Source organism: Leptosomus discolor, chromosome 1 (assembly GCF_034619465.1).
Source record: "Leptosomus discolor isolate bLepDis1 chromosome 1, bLepDis1.hap2, whole genome shotgun sequence".
In the NCBI taxonomy this organism is placed as follows: Eukaryota; Metazoa; Chordata; class Aves; order Leptosomiformes; family Leptosomidae; genus Leptosomus; species Leptosomus discolor.
Genome location: NC_141391.1, coordinates 115,671,875 through 115,691,305, shown reverse-complemented (window position 1 = coordinate 115,691,305; position 19,431 = coordinate 115,671,875). Strand labels below are relative to the sequence as shown.

The following is a 19,431-nucleotide window of genomic DNA, read 5'->3' as shown; positions in this document are numbered from 1 at the left end:
TGAAACATATTCAACAGAAACTATTTGCCTAATTTTTGTCATCATTAAAGATACACTTGACAACACCTTTAAAACAAACCAAATCAACCAAGAGTCTGTAGACCCTAAATAGCATAGACTTCAGACTTAAAAGAGTCTTCTTTACAACAAATATTCACTTTTGAGAAGCAAATACGTATGGAATGAGAAGCCTCTTTACTGGAGAAAGGTTTAACAAGAACCCAATGATTCATTGTTAACCTCAGAGAAATTTAACTGAGAAGCAAGGCTCAAGTTTGTAACAATGAGGACAGTTAACTGCCAAAAAGAAACACCAAGGGCAATTGTGGATTCTCCATTTCCTTAGGTCCTAAATTAAATCTCCGTATGTTCTGGTGGATGCTCTTTAATAAAATAAAGGTTTCAGTTCCTCATTATAAATCTGTGAGTGTGGACTCTATACAAGAATTTAGGCTAACTGACCCAGCAGGTCCTTCTGGACTTGGCAGATCACAGATTTTATCTATGAATAACATACTAAACTGCATATAGTCCCACTGAAAATTAATGAGCTTATTTATATGTAAGGTATTACATAGAAGAAAGGATATTACAGCCTTTTCTCCTATAGAGGAAATTCTTCACATAACTGCAGGTCATTCTCAGACTTATGGGGCACTGCAGGCAACACTGACAATACGCTGCAAATAGTCTGTCTCTCTTTGGACTGGAAAACCCAGATTCATCCAAACCACAAAGCTATCTGGCAGCTAGATGGGATAAACACATTTAACCAATTTGCAAGCCAAACCGCTTGTAGAGCTGTAAATACTTGATCCTCAAAGTCTCTCAAAATCAATGGAATTCTGTCTTTCAAAGCAGTAGGTATGACTATCAAAAATTTTTATTAGTATTATTTTGGAAGTCACAAGATTATTAAGCATGACTGGAGTATGAACTTAGTATGAATAATACAGGTTTCATGTCTTGCTGCATCTGAATGTTGAAAATTACTACACATTAATAAAATGTAGGAAACATGACTGAGGTCACCACTCAACTAGAGGTCAGATGAAAATGGTCAGTATGGCTACAGCCTTCAGTACACACTGACTTCGATGTTACGCTTTACACAGAGGTGGTGATACTTATGACTTCAGTCTTTCCCATGTGCTTTTTTGACAGGCCTGTGTTTCCTTGCTTGTTACACGTGGAGGCTGGGCAGAAGGAGTGCCAAGACCCTACAGGCTGTGGCACCTGAGGGAAAGTCTCAGGATACATTCAGAGCAAAGGACTTCCATTGCAGGCAGTGAGCATGCTTCCAGCAGAAGGGACTCTTAATTTGGAAAATCTCTCATACTGCTAGCTTACAATAGAGATTGCTAGACTGCATAATTCATATGCAGTAGAAAAAACCCAGTGTGATCAGAGCTCAGGTTAGGAATGTTTGAATTCCCGAGGCATTGCTGAAGCCTCTCTGGAGCTCAGCTATATAATGGAATCTTTATCAGACCATCAACCAATTGTGATACTTATCTGTACAGCATTGCATTTTGGGTTAAGTGATAATCCATCAAGGCTGGAAATCATTGTGTACTTTTTAAGTTGCATACTTCATTACTGCAAGCTGACAGCTGGATGGATTTGTTAGCACTAGAAATATTTGTTCTAGACACAAAGAGCAGGTTCCTAATATATGATATTATGATATTTCCTTTCATGTATTCAGCATGCCTGTGTTGTAATCTATGTCTCGTTTATGATGCTCATTTACATGGTAAACTATTCAGAGTACGAAATCTATCTTTATTTGTTCCAGAATGCAACAGCCTCGTTTCATGAATAATATGACCAAATAACATATAATAATGACTACAGTCTTCATCTTACATCATAATAGCTGTTAAGCAGAGAAAACGGCAATTTTCTAAATTGCATATTTCTTTGCTTTAGCTTGTAAAAGACAAAAATTGGAAAGTCCAAGTACATTTCATGGCAATCAAGGTAACTAGCATGATGTGGGTCATGTTGCTAGAATTTATGTTTGAGGCTAGACTGCTTTAGTGTTGTGCATGTTGACTCGAGAATTACTCTTGGATTGATATTATAACTTTAAATCATCTTTTAAAAAGTATTTGGGAACTGGGAATTCCCCACAGAAACACTTGGGTTTGATTTTGGTCTGCTCACAATATAAACATCAGGATATTTCCATCTCTTTAGCATGTAGAGATAATGCAGTTTCACATTTAGTTTCACACCGCATGAAAAAGTCCTTCCTTTTGTAACTTCAATCTGATGCTACTTACTGCCCTATTGTCTTATTTCCTCTGAGCCACAGGAAAACATCTTCGGATGCAACAATATTCAAAATGCCAAGCCTTAATTTCAAAAAGAGGTAGATTAATTTCATACTATGTTTGTAAAGCTTCTTGCTTGGAGCTACATGGTTTTGGCCTACGATTACCATGCAGGTGAGCATCTACTGTTTGTCATGATTATGATTCTCTGTGGACATACTTAGAAATCTGCAGGAATCTAGCCAGTAAAGTAAGAAACTGCTTGATGGTTTGTTTGTTTTTTGTTCGTTTTTTATGGGCCGGTGGTGTGGTTCTTTGGGGTTTTTTTTGTTTGTTTGTTTGAGTTTTTTTGGTTGATTGCTACAGAGAGATACCTTATACCATGACGCTAAAGCATAAGAGGAACACCTGAGGACTCCTAATTTTTTTTTTGTTTGGCATCTATCAAATCTGTGTACCTGATCCACTGCACTAGCATTCTCAAAAGCCACTTTCATGATGTTATAAGAAGGCTTTTCCTGGCTCTGTATCTATCAGACCTAAAAATCAAAGAGTTCTTTGAGTTAGAAGAGATGCTACAATCTCCTATGTTGATCATAATTTTGTGAGCTTTGAGAATTTGCAGCACTAATTGTACCACCAAGCTTGACTAGTGGGCAGAAACCCTAATTAAAAGTTGCTTAGGGAAAGAAACAAATATTCTGTTTCCCCTAAAATGGGCACTGTGGACCACACAGCCTCTTGAAAACATACTTGTAGAACTTTAGAAACTCCAAGCCCTGTTCAACACACGAGGAGCCAGAGAAGGCACAGACACTTGAGGACCCGGCAGGTACACATCAGGATAATTTCTTGAGAAAAAGCTGGCAAAACAGACTGAAGCATCAACACTATAGAGCTTTTTTTCGCCCAGTCTGTTTTAACGCTACTCTTTTTCTCTCTTTCCAGAAACTCTAGAAATTAGCAAGAGTCATGCAACTTAAACAGCAAGTGAAATCTAATGAGCTGTATATACTGAAGGAGTCAGAACACTGAGAGATCTATAAAGAAACAGACAGAACTAGTAACAATTCACCTTGCTCATGTTGGGCAAAAGTATTTTAGATTCCCCTGTGCATGACATAGTTCTTGTGCATTGTACAAGTACCACAGGGGGAGAAAGTGACACAGGACTGCCTAATCTGCTTTGCTTTTTTTTTAAACTCAGGGTTTCTAATTTCCTCGTATTTCCATAAACATCATGCTTGAATCTCACCGTAACAGGTATATTTCGATATAAAAAAATCCAACTGTTTGATCCTAAAACAGTAACACTCTAATCTTGCCATCCTGCTCTGTGCTCTCCAGGTATGCTGGATCTCTGCTTTGGGTTTGTTCTCCCTGTTGTGCAGAAGCCTAGGATTTGTCCCAAGGAGCCACATGCCTGCTGATGAGCTGAGGCCATACGCAAAACACAGCTGCGGAGCTTTTTCCTCCAGCGTCAGAGCCCTTGGTAGCAGAGAGCACAGGGGAAAGGAGGCAGACAGTGTTACACTCCTGCATCTCCCCTCTGCACCTGTTAGCTAGTAGCGGACCTTGGGAAACTGGGCACCATTTCTCTTCCCGGTGTTCTCTATTCAGCCCATACGCGTGCCAAGGAACGGAAGGGCGCTTTCTGTTCCTGGCCCCTCTATCAGCTGGCTGCAGATGCTGGCTAGGGAAGGCTTCCCAGCTACTACTCATCTGTAGCTTGCAGATGTTTCACCTGGGTAACAGATTGCTCTGACCAGAGACAGCCCTGGAGGTTTCAAGACTTAGGGAAAGAGGCTTGCAAAATAGGTTTGGGATTTCACCATGGTCTAACTTAGGTGTACCAGGATTTATTAGCAAACCTTCTAAACAGCTGGGAAACAAGCAGAATGAAAAATATAGGCAATGAAAGAAGTCATAAAATCAAGAGATGGAAGTTCTTGCAAGATGGGTGCTAAAGGCTTACTTAAATGTCTGGTGGGAAAAAAAAAATCTAAAGAGCTGTTGGTTTGAACCTCAAATTGTTTGGCCTCCTGGGAAATCTAGAAGTTGGATAAGCCAGTAGGAGATTATTGTAAGAGAAGGGAATATGAGAAAGAAGAAATAAAACCCGAAAAGTAATTTTCTTACCTGGTTTGAGTAAAACCAGACACAAATTACATTCTATGTTACTACTACAGCTATAAAGCAGTATATAAAACAACTAGCTTTTAGCATGCTGTCATACAAAACTGCTTTTAACATTAGACAACTATATTTTTTTTTATTATCAGAGTTGAATGCAAGTAAGCATACACAACTATATTTAAGATATAAGTCTACTCTTATCTCCCTTGTCCCTCACATATTCTGTACCTTTTCCTTGCTTTCTTGCTTCTTTCTCTGTCAATATCTCACAGTGCCAAGTTATATTAATCAGATTATGTGAAAGAAAAATGAAATCACAAGGAAAGAACTGGTAATGCTTTACATTTTTTGATACCAAAAAACCTGAGGACTACAATACTGTACAAGTAGCTTCTGCATTTAAACTGCCTATAATGAAATAGTCTAGTCTTTAGGTGTTTTTTTTTCATCCTCATATAGACTCCAAGGTAAAAATGGGAGAAAAAGAAAGTAGTGTAATGTTTTAGCTAAGACAGTTGAAATTTATGCTATTAAATAGAAATATTCACACTTAAATTCACAATAGTTTTCAAAATGATCACATCCTCAAACCCTTCCTTAATCCACTGTAAACTCTTCTTCTAAATTTAGCTCCACAGATCTCCCTTAAAAAAATCTTTCTTTTATACCAGAGCCAAAAACAATAAAAGCAAAGTGGATTATAATAAAGCAGGGATTTTGTTCACATATAAATGTGTACATGCATTCGCTCTGGGGTCACCCTGACTATTAAATAAACTCTTGAACTTCATAGTGCAGCTGCTGGCGAGCAACATATCTCTGCTATATGCAATGACTTTTGGAGATGTTTTTAGGCGTTGCTATATAAAGCTTTGAGTATTCTGGCACAGTCATTATACAAGTGAGTCAGCTGAGACTGAATCACCCCGATACGTGCATTCAAACTGAATGGATCTATCTTCTGAGTCTGGGATGTTCTTGCAGCGTTAATTTTGGGGGGATGGTGGTGACATTTAAATCTTCAATAATAAGACTAAGTCACAATTACCAAGTTTTATAATTTCTTTGACTTTTTTTTTCCTTGACAGAAAAAGAAAATAAAATTAAAGATTGCGAGGGGTGTGTGGGGGTGTGTGAGTGATTAACATAATGCCAGCCTGTGGGAGGGTTTTATGCACATTTGTGTGCACAAGCTTTTCTCCTCTGAATCCAGAGCTGCTCTGACTTGAGGTGGCTTCTCCGAGACTGTTAATCACACTCCCTCTCCACCTACAGGTGAAGCCGAGAAAACTCAACATTCTTTATTACACATTATTTATTATCCTGTGAAGGATTGGCACAGAACCACCTAAATTAACTTTATGCCAACAAAGAATTTCTCCAAGGGAGGCATCCCTTGTTTCACTACTGGGGGCAAATCCACAATCCTCTTGTGCCTCTTCCCAGTCACAAAAGAGAACACTAGCACAGATCCATGAACAGCTTTCACAAATAACATTACATAAGTCTGACAGAAAGGAAACTACTCATACATTGTATAATTATTCTTTCCGCAGTTCTTTAGAATTGTTTATTCTTGTATATTTCATTCTTATTTTGTCATACATTCCTCACTGTGGTTATTAGGCTCTAAGATACCCTTGACAAATATATAAAGGGCAATACTCTTCACTGGCATCAAACTGTGTTTAGATTTTTTGAGTTAGTAGGCAATGTACCAGTAAAAGAGTAATTAATTCCTGAAGGACTGAGCACAAAAGCAAGCATACATTTGTCTGAGAAAGTGAAAAGTTTGACTAAACAGAATGTTTATGAATTATCATGCTGTCATCCAACTGGATCAGTAGCCTTTTTTCATGTTGTTTACTAAATGCCATGTAAATTAAGACAGAGATGGGTCACACAGTTCCAGAATCAACTGATGATGGTTTGGAGAACTTTTTTTTTCCCCATTACTTCAGGTTTTTGGTAATGATGAGGTACAGTCATCACAATGTAAAAAGCCTTAGATTTACAGACTCTCTGGGCTCTTTATATCCTGTATCATATTCTGGTAAAGAAGACATCTCCTGTGGAGCAAAATATCCTCAAGGTGGACTGTGTAAAACTCATGCAGAAGAGAAGAATGCCTTGTAAAATTTACCTGAGGTTATTTATAAGTATCAAGTCATAATTTTTGAACAGAATTAGTGAAATCCATTCAGCAAGACTATTATGTCAGCTACTGGAAATCCAGTTCAAAGACATTTTTTAGTATGTATACCCTATGATCTGGGACTAACTTCTGTTTCTTTAAGGCATGATCAAACAAGGTCTGATAAAAGAAGATAAAGAGAAATGCTGCTTCCAGTGTAGCTGGAAGCAAAAAGACATACACACACAAAATTGTTTTGAAGGCTGAAAACATATGAAGAGTTTCTCAACTTTACGTCCTTCGTGTCAAAAATCTTACTGGAACAAAAAGCAGAAGTGTCAAAAGAAAAATATGGTTATATGGTACTTTTTTCTCAGCCAGAAACACATACTACTGAAAACCTGATCCTCTCCAAAATGGCTCTTGTGCCATTTGTACCTCTGCTGGGTAGGTGCTCTGAAAATCTACATAAGGTTCAATCTAGTATTTCAGGATGGCAGAACTCTGCCTTCACAACATTTACTGTAAGTTTGTGAACATCATTTGTTTATGCGTCCAAGAAAGATAGGACAGGAAGAGAACTACGGAGAGCATCTTGTCCATTTCCCTCTGCCATGGGAATCAAGCATTTTTTAAAGAAAGCAAGGAAGAAGGAAGTCACAGAACTTCAATAGCTATATTGCATCACTGCATCCTATGCATTAGAAAGTTTCCCCGCTAAATGCTTCTGCCACTAATTCAGTGGATTTGTTTCCCCCATTGAACCTGGAAAATAACTCTTCATTAGATTCATACTGACTTTTCTTTTTTTGAAAGCAAAAGCAAACAAACTGGTGCCTTCTGCTTCTTTGCAGAGCATATCTTTAAACTTCCTGTCCTTGTTCTTTGATCTTTCAGCGTGACACCCCTATCAGAAACAGCACTCCAGTTGTCATTCTATTGCTAGATAAAACACCAAGTACTTCAGCCTTGTCCTCACCCTTCGTGAATAGGATCACTACATTTCTTTATATCTTTTGTCTTTCACCTAATATATTTCTAAACCCCCTTGTTTTGTTAAATTTCTCACACCTTGCTAGTTGCAATCACTTTCGCACCTGGTTGGCCCTGATTTTTTGCCTGGCTTCCTGTTTCTTCCACACTGATATACTTTATGACTTATGCTTATAGTAATCTTCTCTTCTTTTCACATTTTTGTGGTTTTCAATTTCTTAAATAGTTAGACAGACAACTTCGTTATTCTATTATGTGTCCTATATTTCTTCTGCATTGGGATAGACTGTCATTTTTTTTCCTTTCAATACAAGTTTTTCAAGAAACAGTCTTCCCACATTCCTTTGTCTCTCAGATTATCTGCCCAAGAGACCATATCTACCAGTTCCTTGAGTTGAAGTGGTCTCATCTTCTCAGCCATTTGCTGCATTCACTTCTTTTTCTGGGAAAAGTGAGTGCTCACATGTTAGTGACTGATCACCTTCCCCCAGATCTCCTTCTTTCAATTTCTCTTAAAGCAGTATCTCTGTGTTACTATAGCACCAAATTGCACGCATTCTCATACGCATTAGAGCTGAAGCTTAGAGGAGGGTTCTCCTTTTCCAGATTTTTCTCTTGATGCCGGGCACACAAATGATGAAAATGAACACTTCAGAGAGTAGTAAAGGAAAGGAAGTAAAGGAAGGAAAGAGTAAAGGAAAATGAGGCCCTAAACCACACAATGTCTTAATAACATCGGTACAATAAATATACAATCACAACAGCGACATAGTTTAGTTATGACCACGTAACAAGAGAAAGAATACAATTCATTAAGGACAGTAAATTCCAACTTGGCACACTTTATCCTGCCAGTACGCATGCTCTCAGAAAGCTGGGAAGCTTCTGCTGCCTGACTCAAAACACTCTTTTATAAAGACATGACCATTCCTGCCATTCTGTTCCTTTTGAAAAAATGTTCCTCTTGCAACTACTGAGACCCACGAGCCGGGACCTATGAGCACTGGGCTATCCTTTTTTTTTTTTTTTTTCTGGAGAGAAAGGACTATTATAACACTCTTTCTCTTTTCCACTAAAACAATATTTTTTTCACATTACAAGTAATATTAAAGCGTAAAAATGTAATTTCGAGTTTGATGTCAGTTTATTACATGAAGGCCACAATATTAAAATACCAGTGCCCTATGGAGGAAGAAATTGTGTGATCTGATACTATCACGATCTTTATACAATGGACTTGTGTTTATCTCAGCTTATTCTTGCAAGTTAGGCAGGTCACTACAATGGGCTCGTAACAATGCGTCCAGAAAGAAAAGATTTCATAACTCTGTCTTAACTTTCCTGGGATAAATATACCTCATCATGTGAATACTTGCAGTGTGGCAAGTGAATATTGTTTCCTCTCTCCTTGCACAACGAATGCTTTCAACAGACCACATAGGAACCTTCTGCCATTTCCCTCATCGTGAAAGATTACTAGCTACACAGAAGGCAATAATCTGCGAAACTTTACACACACATCTTCACTATTGAACAGTCATCTAATCAGTCACTGAATACAACAGTAAAATTAAGCTTTATATTTTGCTCATAACAAAGCAAAGCATTACCAGAAACATATAATAAGCTATAACAGACAAAAACCCAACAGGATGGGGGGGCAGGGAGGGAAGAGAGACATTTCAGCTCATTTACTCTAGTTCTGGTAAGATAAAGACACCCCTAAGTTAGGAATACCTTAAATTGTAAAAGACTGACAAGGGTGATGTAATGCAATGCCTCTGTGTTATCAAGCAAGATTGCATCATCAGTAATTCCAATGCCAAGACACCTATCTCGTTTTAAACATCAGCACCCAAAATAACCAGTCTTGAAAGGTCATGTTTATTTAAAAATAGCTTGCTTGCGTTTTACATTAAAGTTAATTTACTAACCTTAAAAAAATTAAATGCAAATGTATACAAATAATTTAAGCATCCTGTCAAAGTTCACATACACAGTGCTAGAGCAATGAAAATATTCAAGGTCATATGAAATCTTTCTTAACCATGTACCATCCTGTGGATTATTCTATTAAATATCTATATTGAACTAAAGTGTTTGAATCCTCTCTTCAGTAATTTCTATTCTCCTTCAAAATCAAACCTATAATTTCCTATTTACAATGTGTTTTTCAGGCCATAACAAAGAAGCATACCATACCTCTGGTGCTGATGGCTGTTGCCGATGTGGTTGTGCTGGTTGTTAAGGCTACAGTGGTTGTGACTGTTGCAGTGGTAAGGGAGGGGATGACAGTAGTGGGAAGCAAAGTGTTGAAAACATCTGGTGAGTGGAAAAAAAATATAAAACAAAATCATATCATGCAAACAAAGGAGAACCATAACAATGGTTTAATTTGTAAATACAAGTATGTCGAAAATGATTAAATTAAAACATGATTAACATAAATTATTACTGGTAAAACAGGGTACCTTTAAATTCTTGACATTATATCACTCTCAATTTTTATAGTCAATCTTCGAGCATCCAGAATTTAAAACACTATTAAAATGACCAAGTTGCCACAGATCTGGAGAGTGACTGTTTAAGTGACAAGAATCCATTTCTTCACTGAGCCATTTTAAATGTCTCATAAAGTAGAAACCATATACAGATGAAACATGCTGTGTCAGAGTGGGAGATGAAATAAACAACACCATCATGCTAAAATAAACAGACACATGTTAACAAGCAATGGCTGTATGTTAAAACACCCACTTTCAGACAGACTCAATGGAAGGAAAAAGGGCAGAAAATGCTACTAACTATAACAGCTGCTTTTTCCGGATTGCTTTTCTTCTTCCCACACATTTGTTTAAGACACAGTTGTCTGCTAAGATCCAGAGCAGAGTATATTTCAACATCTTTACCCTAATTAGCAGGCGCAGTCATCTTTCAGTCATCATTAACACTTAAAATTTATTGTTAAATCACACATCAGCATTTCTCTAAAACAGCTTAGAACTAAAAAACTTTGCGTATAGAAGTCAGAAAAAAATGCATAGTCCTGATGACAGCATCCTACAAAACCCTTCAGTTTTTGATCAAGTGCAAGTATGCAGGCTTAGGTGAGCCACTGCATGCTCCAGTACAGAGCAGAACATAACCAGATGTACTTTGATTACACTGCCAAAACCAATAAAGACCAGTATCACTTTGCTTATAAGGTGATTGCAGGTTTTAAAGAACAAACAAAAGCCCTGAAGAGAACTACAGAAAAGCACTTCTGTGAGGACATAAAAAGCATCTGACATTTTTCAGAATATTTATACCACAGGCTTAAAAGGAAAGGATTAGTTTCTCAGCAGTTGATGGTAAGTAACCCATTCCACACTGATTTCTGAGGAGTGCTATCCAATGCAATAAAAGAGTAAAAAACTGACCCACGATCTGTCTTCCCTTGCTGTGGAAAGAAATGCAATTGGTCTCTAAGTACTATCAATTCTAACTGAAATCAATGGAAGCTGAAGTAGCTCAGAGCTTTACAGTATTGGGCCCTACAGAACACATTTCAGACACACGGTCCTTGAGTTCAGCGTTGCATAATTACTCTCTTAAGACTTCAAATTAGCATGCTTACCTTATTTTCATACTGGATGACAGATTATTTTGCCACTCCGAAAGTCTCCTTGTCTGTTAACACCTATGAGTCACACACAATTTTCTGTATTCCTCTGGTTTTGATACCAGCATTATTCTCTCTGGAATCTATACTTGCGGGATTTTCCACTTTCGAAGCCAACAGAAAATGGCATGAGATCCTCTTTCATCTGTTATACACTGATATTTATTCTCAGTACAAAATATTCCCAAGCCAGAAAAATTAAAATAGGCTTTTAAAAAACCCCATAGTGTCGCCACATTAATCACAAGGGAAAATGGTAACATTACCTGGAGTGCGAGTACCACAATAATTAAACAGAAATAACAAGCATCAGAAATAAATTAACATGTTAAAAAAGATACATGTCACATGTACTGAACTATGCAATTGCTTCTCATAAGGGAAACTCCTTCCCTGATAAGTATCTTTTAAAAATTAAATCAAACAGAAAAAAAAATCTACCTATTCTTAAGGAGAGCAAAGCCTTGTTTATTAGAAAAGCTTTACAAATCACTCTTGTATGTGAAACCTAATTAGTATGAATTATGGTTCTATTAATTATCTTTCTTAAATATGCCATTTACTTAAGACTATGCAATGGCAAGTTAACTACAACTGGCAAATACAGGTATGGTTTTATGACAGTGCTTTTCATTCTGTAAACACAGTGTCTATGTACTTTACCACATAATAGCTTAAATAAGTCACTGGAATTCAGAAGTTCATTGCTTTCCGCTTTTTCTTCTGATTGAAGTATTTCCCACAAGATTTCTTATTTTAAAAGAAAGGCTACCTAGGAAACAGATTAGTTAACAAGACCTAGGATATATCAGTGTTTTAATACAGATTCATCTTTTCTGATCAGATCAAGAATAGTGAAAACTTGTGCAGAAATTAGCTTCCTGATCAAAGTCACAAACTCTGATGCCAAACATCAAAACAGCAGCATGTCAGGAGCCTCAAAGAAAAACATATGTTCTCAAAAGAAACGTAAATACAAGCAATAGCATTGGCTTTGTTTCTTTCTTAGCAGAGTAAGGTGAAATTCACCATGCAAAGGACTGCAGTTGTTCTGCTTTGCTCACAGCATTACAATTACTCACAAAGACTAAAGTACAAGATAGCAACCAGGAATCAGCACATGAGAGTGTGCAACGGGAATGTATAGGCAAAGTAATAGAATAGCTCACAGCTCTCCAGATGACACACTTTGGACCACTCGAACCATATCCCATCTTTAAACCGTATTTTGGACAGCCCAAATCCAGGCATAGGTTAGTATTCTGAAAAGCACCAGAGCCTCTCATTCAAAAGACTTACGTGTACAGGCTCCCCCCCGCCCCAGTCCCCAGTCCTACCGAGTATAACAGAAAGGCTTCTGACCAGTTCTTCCAAGAAGATTTATGGATTCTTGTGAAAACCTTACTTGCCTTTGCCTTGAAAATGTTCTTGCATAAGAGGACGCAGAATATGCACTTCAGAAAAGAGAAGCAATGTGCAGTGCCCTTCATTCTCTCATGATGTATTGTAGGTGTAGGAGATAATCAGGTTTGATAGTTCCCAAAATCATGCAGGCTACAAGTATAAACCGATATTCAACAACACAGGCTTCTGTTTAAGGCATACGCATCACTGTGTTTCAAAGATGGTGTGCTGTTTCTTTTGCATGCCACAAAAAGGAATTAGAATTTAACCTTTTTCTAGTCTTGTAAGACTCTTCGGTCATTATTTTTACTGCATGGCACACCTATCTTATACTAACGATGAGGCACACGTTATGTTATCCAGAGCTCACCATCGGCAGCTGCTCAGAAACTTGCTATCAAGGGACTATGTAGATTTGGCCTCTTGAGCTCTCTGTCAAGAAGGATCTTAACAGAATGGATTTGCAGATTTCTGTCCCAGAAACCTGTGTTGGAGTGAAATTTAATTCCATTTTCTGGCTTTTGCAATTTTTGAATCTGTTTGTACACAAAGTTCAGCTAAAAATAAATTTTTGTTTATGACTCTCACGCCACTAAATACTGAGGATCATTATGACCAAGAGACCTTGTAGAGTGGAACTTTTTAATTCAAGTAGCCAGACCCAAATCAATGCACCAGACTGCTATTTCAATAATACTAAGGTATTAATCCTTAGCCTCCTGTGAAGCAGAAAATAGCTATATTTTGCAGATGGGGAACCAAAGAAGATGGAAAAGCCATGCTCACAGATCTAGAAGTCAAGCAATAATTGTCACCATTAATTTTGAAACCTCACTCCTAAAATGAACGTTTGTTGACAGCCAAATATTCAGTCAAAAATTCAATAATGTATTTAAGTTGGTATTCATTTCATCACCTTGCTACCTCTGAAATACAAAAAATTCACAGAGAAGTAATTGTCTCCATAAAAGTCATTTGAAATAGAAAAGGGGTTAGACTTCATGCCAAGGGGAGTTACTGACTCCAGTCCCAACTCTTTTTTCATGTATGTTCCCACAGGTCACACAGGTAAGACTGGAAATGGATTTTCAATGAAAGAGTGGGGCTCCTACCCTCTCTTCAGAAGCACGGGGGGGGTTGAGCCAAGCCTCAAATGCTCAGGCAAGAAGTCTCTTTTCAGTGAGGACCTGACATAATGCCACAGTTCAGTGGATGCAGAGAAAAGTATGGGGAAGGCTTTAGAAAGGCATTCTTCATGGCCACTACTGTCCGTTAGCATGCCATCAAGCTACACGAGCACTGGCAAGGTGAAGGCAGACAGCAGGTAATCTGATGGCTGAATGCAAGCGGACAGTGGGAAAAGGAGGAGCGTGCAATGCTTGGCTTGGTCTGAAGGCTGCTCTTTAGCAGAGGCACAGATGCAGTCTGTTTATGAGTGGCAGAATAGTGTTGTACAAGATCATCTCAAAACACTGTCAAGTCCTGCCTGATCAAAATTTCCTATTTGTCTCTCCTTCATTCTTGAATTGACGCCACATTCTTCTTACTAAGTCAGAAGACATTCATCCATTTAAGTGCAGAGAGCCTGGACAATTTACTCTCAATGCCAATTTGGCCCTAAGCATTTTTACTCTCCATTTCCAAGGAAATGAGAAATGGTTCTGTTTGGTTTAGTGGGCTTATGTGAAAGATAGATCTGACCTATTGAAAATACTTGACTTGTTTGGTAAAAACACAACCGATATTCTGAAATGACTGAGCACAATTCAGAAAACAATAGCTGCAGTTGATAAAAATATAAAGGCTTTTGTTTCAAGCTTGACAAAGGCTGACAGAAAAATTAAAGGACAAAGTGATAATGATGGATGGCCCTTGCTGTATTTTGACTGAGCATGAAAGAAATTTTAAGTGGTAAACTGAACTGAGTGATGACCTACCTGGGAAACAATCTCACTACTCTGTGCAAAATTTAATCAGTCTGTGGTATGTAGTACTAAATAATTTAGCAAGGTTTTAAATTCAAAGGGAGCTGCATTTAGCCTTGCTCCAAGAACACAGGATTGAACAAAAGGATCGTTCAGCTTGAATATCATGTGCCAATAGCTCCTTAGCACTTAGACTGAATGATCATGAAGGCTTACGGACATGAGGTCAAGCAGTTCTTTTTACTAATTGATTCAGATTTATGAAACTCTGAAATAGCAATTATGTGCTTGACATTTTTGCTAGCAAATCAGATGTGATTAAAAAAATACCTAAACCTTTTTAGCAAAGCTCCATGTAGATCTAGATACCTAGTTATAACTATTAGAGACTTCTGGTGGATGAGTTCATAACGCAAGATGTACACCTGGGCCAAAATGGCTAGGCAGCTTAGAAAGAAAATACACTCACATAGTCCCATGATTCTAACATGTCTGTAGATGTTCTAAATGTTAGAATATGTGGGACAGCTCATTAAAGTTTGATTAAACATAGTTTGGTTGCACAGTCAGAACAGATGAAAAAAAAAATCAAGTGTTAAGAGATACTAGGATTTTGATCTCATTGCTTGCTTTTCCTAAGTTAGGAAATGGGAAGAACAATAGTTCTCTCTTCTTACAGAAAGCTTGATCATTTGGTGGGCAGTTACATTTTTTTTGTGTTATTTTGAAAGCAAGTTTTCAGTAGCAAATTAAGGAGGATGAAGCATTACAAAACTACAGCAAAAAGACAACGTCTCCTTCTGTTTTCAAAGAGCCAAGCAAAAAATTGGTATCTGCACATCCCTGGACCAAGTTCTATCCTTAGAAATTTAAGAATATAACTTAAAAGAACAAAGCCCATTTCAATATTAGTACTTAATATTGGCAGCATGGTATCATCCCAAATCACTTAAAAGCTCATCCTTTCAAATGATGACCTGATATCACACCATGGCACACTTTACAACACATGCTCTGACCAGAATTGCTTATGACAAAACAAAAAATACGATGAATATGAAAAAATGAGGTGTAGGAGCAAGTTCTTTCTAATTATACCATCTCATTTGACATTGAAATATGAGGAAAAAGTTAACTGCCCTTAATTGACTTGAAACAACTCCTCTATTGAATATCTCAATTATTTTGTGCGCCAAAGCAACAGCAGGACTCACAAAGACTACGGTATGCGAAAGGCTCATTTTCCACCAGTAAAGCCAGGTCGGGCTCAGGACAGGCGTGCGAGCTGTCAGCAAACAAGGAGCTGTGGCTCTCAGGCAGGTGACAAGAAAGAAGAAACGGGAAGGAAGTGGGAAGTGCCTCAGTGCAGTAGGTAGGACGTGCTAAGGGAGGACACATTCTCAGGGATGAGAGCAGCGACCAGCTCTGCGACTACCTTTCCCCCCTCCAGATGCGGCTGCCCAGGCTCAGGCCAGCTCTCACACAGTGCTGTGGGGCCCTGGGCCAGGTGGCCAAGCAGGGATATTTAGAAAAAATCCTCCTCTACCACCTTCTGTGTGGACACTAACAAGCAGAGCATGCTGAGCAGCGGCAGCCCCCACCCTTCCTCTTGAACCTTTTCCCTCGCATAGAACAGAATTTGGGATTTAGTGGGCACTGGGTCTATGTGTTTCGTAATGCTCATGAGTACCTGCTAAAATTCAAAGACTAGCAGTAAACGCACACACAAAATGCATTTTTCCTTTTTTTTTTTTTTTTCTTTTTCTTTCTGGCTAGGTAAACATGACCTTTCTCCACAGCACAGATGTTGCCACAAATACAGCTTTGTCACCTTAAGACTAGACTAGTCCGTTGCACACACAGTTGGTGGAGTTGCACATAGGGACCCCAGGAAACCTGAATCAATTATTTCACAGGAAAGCATCTAACATGAACATTTAAGTATTGCACTAGCGGCTGATAACTTTCAAAATGTAGGATTTGACCTTTGAAGCCCTCAGTGCTTACTTTAGGGATCACTTTGCTCCCCACGTCACTCCACTGAATTTGTGATCAGCAAAAGCACTCTAGCTGCAGCTCCCTTGAAACAGAAAGTGAAGTTTGCAATGGAGGCCTTGAGATGCTGGAACACGCTCTCATTTCATCGTCCATCACACTCATTGTTTGTCACCAGTCTAGCCATTTAAAAAGCTCACCACTCTTGCTGTCAGTGAATTAGCGGAATAAGAGGTGGCATAATGCAGTATCTTACAACAGATTTACCTATTGCTGTTCAGTTTTGGTGGGGCAGATTACATGAATTGCAACATTTGTACTGCAGAAAACAAATAGATTGTACTACATTATTTCTTAACTTCTAATCATGCTAAAACCAGGTGATACACAGAGAACATAAAAGGATGAATTTGATAATAACTTGACCTGATGATTAGATATTGAAGATTATCTTACTACAAGGAAAATCTAAATTCTCAAGTAGACAAATTCTTTAATACTGAAGAATCTGTTTTCAGGTGCTCTAACTTTTACTTTATTAATGGTTATTAGTGCAAGAGGTACCTCTAAGAACAAATCAAAAAAAGCATTTAACAGAAAGATTAATCTTCCATGTTCTGGAGTTACATGAATACAATAGGTACTTCATACTACTCCAAAAGTATACTGTAAGACCTGTTTTTTCTCAAAGTTACCATAAGTTTTGCTAGCAGTTAAAAAAGTCCCTACCCATCTAATAGTAGTAACATTAATAAAGCCTATTATTTTAAGGGAGTCATCCTATCTGGTATAAAAGCCCACCTTTCTAATTAGTTACAAATACTGCATTGTGCAAAACACTGAAGCTACTGCAACTTGCCTGAAAGAAATTAAGTAAAATGTGCAAAGCATGCAATCAGTTGAGAAAAATCCTGTAATTCAACATTTTAAATAAAAAGGTAAAGTTTTAGAAAATTGTTTGAGACTGCATCCTCAAATGAAGTAGCTTTTACTTATAAAGAGACATCTATACATGTCTTGATTTTGTTCACAACTGTACATTAACAAATATATATATATGCAGTAAGGAATGGATCTCCGCCTTGAGGTTTTGTAGGATCATTACTTAGTACAGACCAAATGTTGGGGAAAAGGAGGTAGCATGATTCCTATTTCACAGCTGGGGAAATGAATACAGAAAAAATAAGTGGAATGTCTTATATTTTACAGAATTTTGAGCCTGACGGCAGTTCAGAACAAATCTCCCGAGTCCCATTTTAATCCTCTACTAAAAAAACCCGAAACAAATCAAAAACACAAAAGAAAACACAACCTCTTAATATTGTATTTAAAAAAGCAGTTGTCCTCATATGTGAAGTGCCAATTTCATTGCATTCAAGACAAAATATTACCAAAAAGCCACCAAACATCTTGTATGAATGAAGCCAGCACGATTTACCCCAGAAGAGCAGAATTCTATCATTATTAAGGCGGCATTCTAGGCCCATTGCCGCTGCTTTAAAATCACATTAAAGCTGTGATGTTCATTTTTATTCTTTTTAAGTAAACAGACAAGCCATATTTCCTTGTTTCTCTACACCATAAAACAGGAGTATTCAAAATTAAATGAAATAAAGTACCGGCAGCTGGCCCTTGAAAACCTGTAAGGAAAAGCTAATATATGACACAAATTCAGACACCAGCAGCCTTGAACAAAGATGACAGATTTTTCAGAACGATACTTGACTCTGTACAAATTTCAAAAAGCTCAGCCAGAACTGCACTAGGAAGAAGAAAGGGGCCAAGGAGAATTTTCTAAAATTTCCCCATTAAGGAAACAAGTGTTGAAACTAGATGGAGGTAAACAGATTGCTGATCTCTAGTTTGGTTTCCACTTTCATTTCTCTGAGAAATTCAGGAAAAAAAAAATCACCAAAATTGCTTAAACAACTCAAAACCCACTGCAATAATTTTAACACTAGGAAAAAGAGCTAACAGAGAATGTTATTTATTTTAAATTATTTTATTCCAAAATAAAATCAACGGGGTCCAACACTAACCTGAAATGCTTTACCACAGTGGGACAGCTGCATCCTATTGAAAATTACCTTGGACAAATTAATGGCATCTTTGCAACTTAAAACATAGTTTATTGCACTTCTTTGCACTGTCTTTGAGTAATACACTTAATTCTTATGTCATTATCACCACAATACATTGTCTGAGAAAACAAGGCCCTGTCTTTCTACCTGTCAATCTTTCCTGCTCTGGGTTTTTTGCTCAGAAGAGTTCTATGCATGTAGTTGAATTCCCCTGACGACTCTTTGGCTTTACGTAACACACAATGGTGGTACACTTGCAATATAGTCAAGACTTTTTATTAAAATTATCCAGCTTCCCTTCAGGCAGGCAGACATCTGGTACCTCAACTACTAAGCCATCAAACAGGGCAGTTCACCAATGGGATATTACAGTATTTATTACAACGAATGCTTGGTAGTATCTGTTAATTTATTTTCAACAAAATTATATACAAAGCAGTGCAAAGAGATTTCAGTTCCTGCTTGTGAATGATGAAAGCCATCCAGGGCTCTCCTCAATCAAGCAGCAAACTAGCACGTCAACACGTCAGCCTCCTTCAACTCCTCCCTGCCTCCTACCAATCAAGCATTAGGAAACCTGCACAAAATATAAAACACAGAAACCACAGAGGGAAAATCAAATCCACTAGTGCAATGACCCACAGCATTATCTAAAGAATAAGACACTTTACCCACTCCTACAGTTTTACCCCATCAAACTTCTTTTCTGTCCTTCCTCCTCTCCTTTGGTTTATTTTTTTTTTCCTTCACTTCACTGGGAAGTAAACAAGCTGTGAAGGATACCAGTGAAGGAAAGGTAAAGAAAAGGCATGTCAGAGTA

General features: G+C 37.8%; 1 protein-coding gene across 2 annotated transcripts in view; it reads right to left on the bottom strand.

The window, feature by feature from the left end:
- CADM2 (cell adhesion molecule 2) overlaps nucleotides 1-19,431 on the bottom strand; it is a 124,207-nt gene that overhangs the window by 34,038 nt on the left and 70,738 nt on the right. Inside the window, exon 6 of one of the 2 annotated variants that reach the window (XM_086462912.1) lies at nucleotides 9,745-9,864. The exons of the other annotated variant lie outside the window; for it this stretch is intronic. Coding sequence (XP_086319038.1) covers nucleotides 9,745-9,864 — 120 coding nt within the window. The remainder of the gene's footprint in view (nucleotides 1-9,744; nucleotides 9,865-19,431) is intronic. 2 annotated transcript variants of the gene reach the window in all.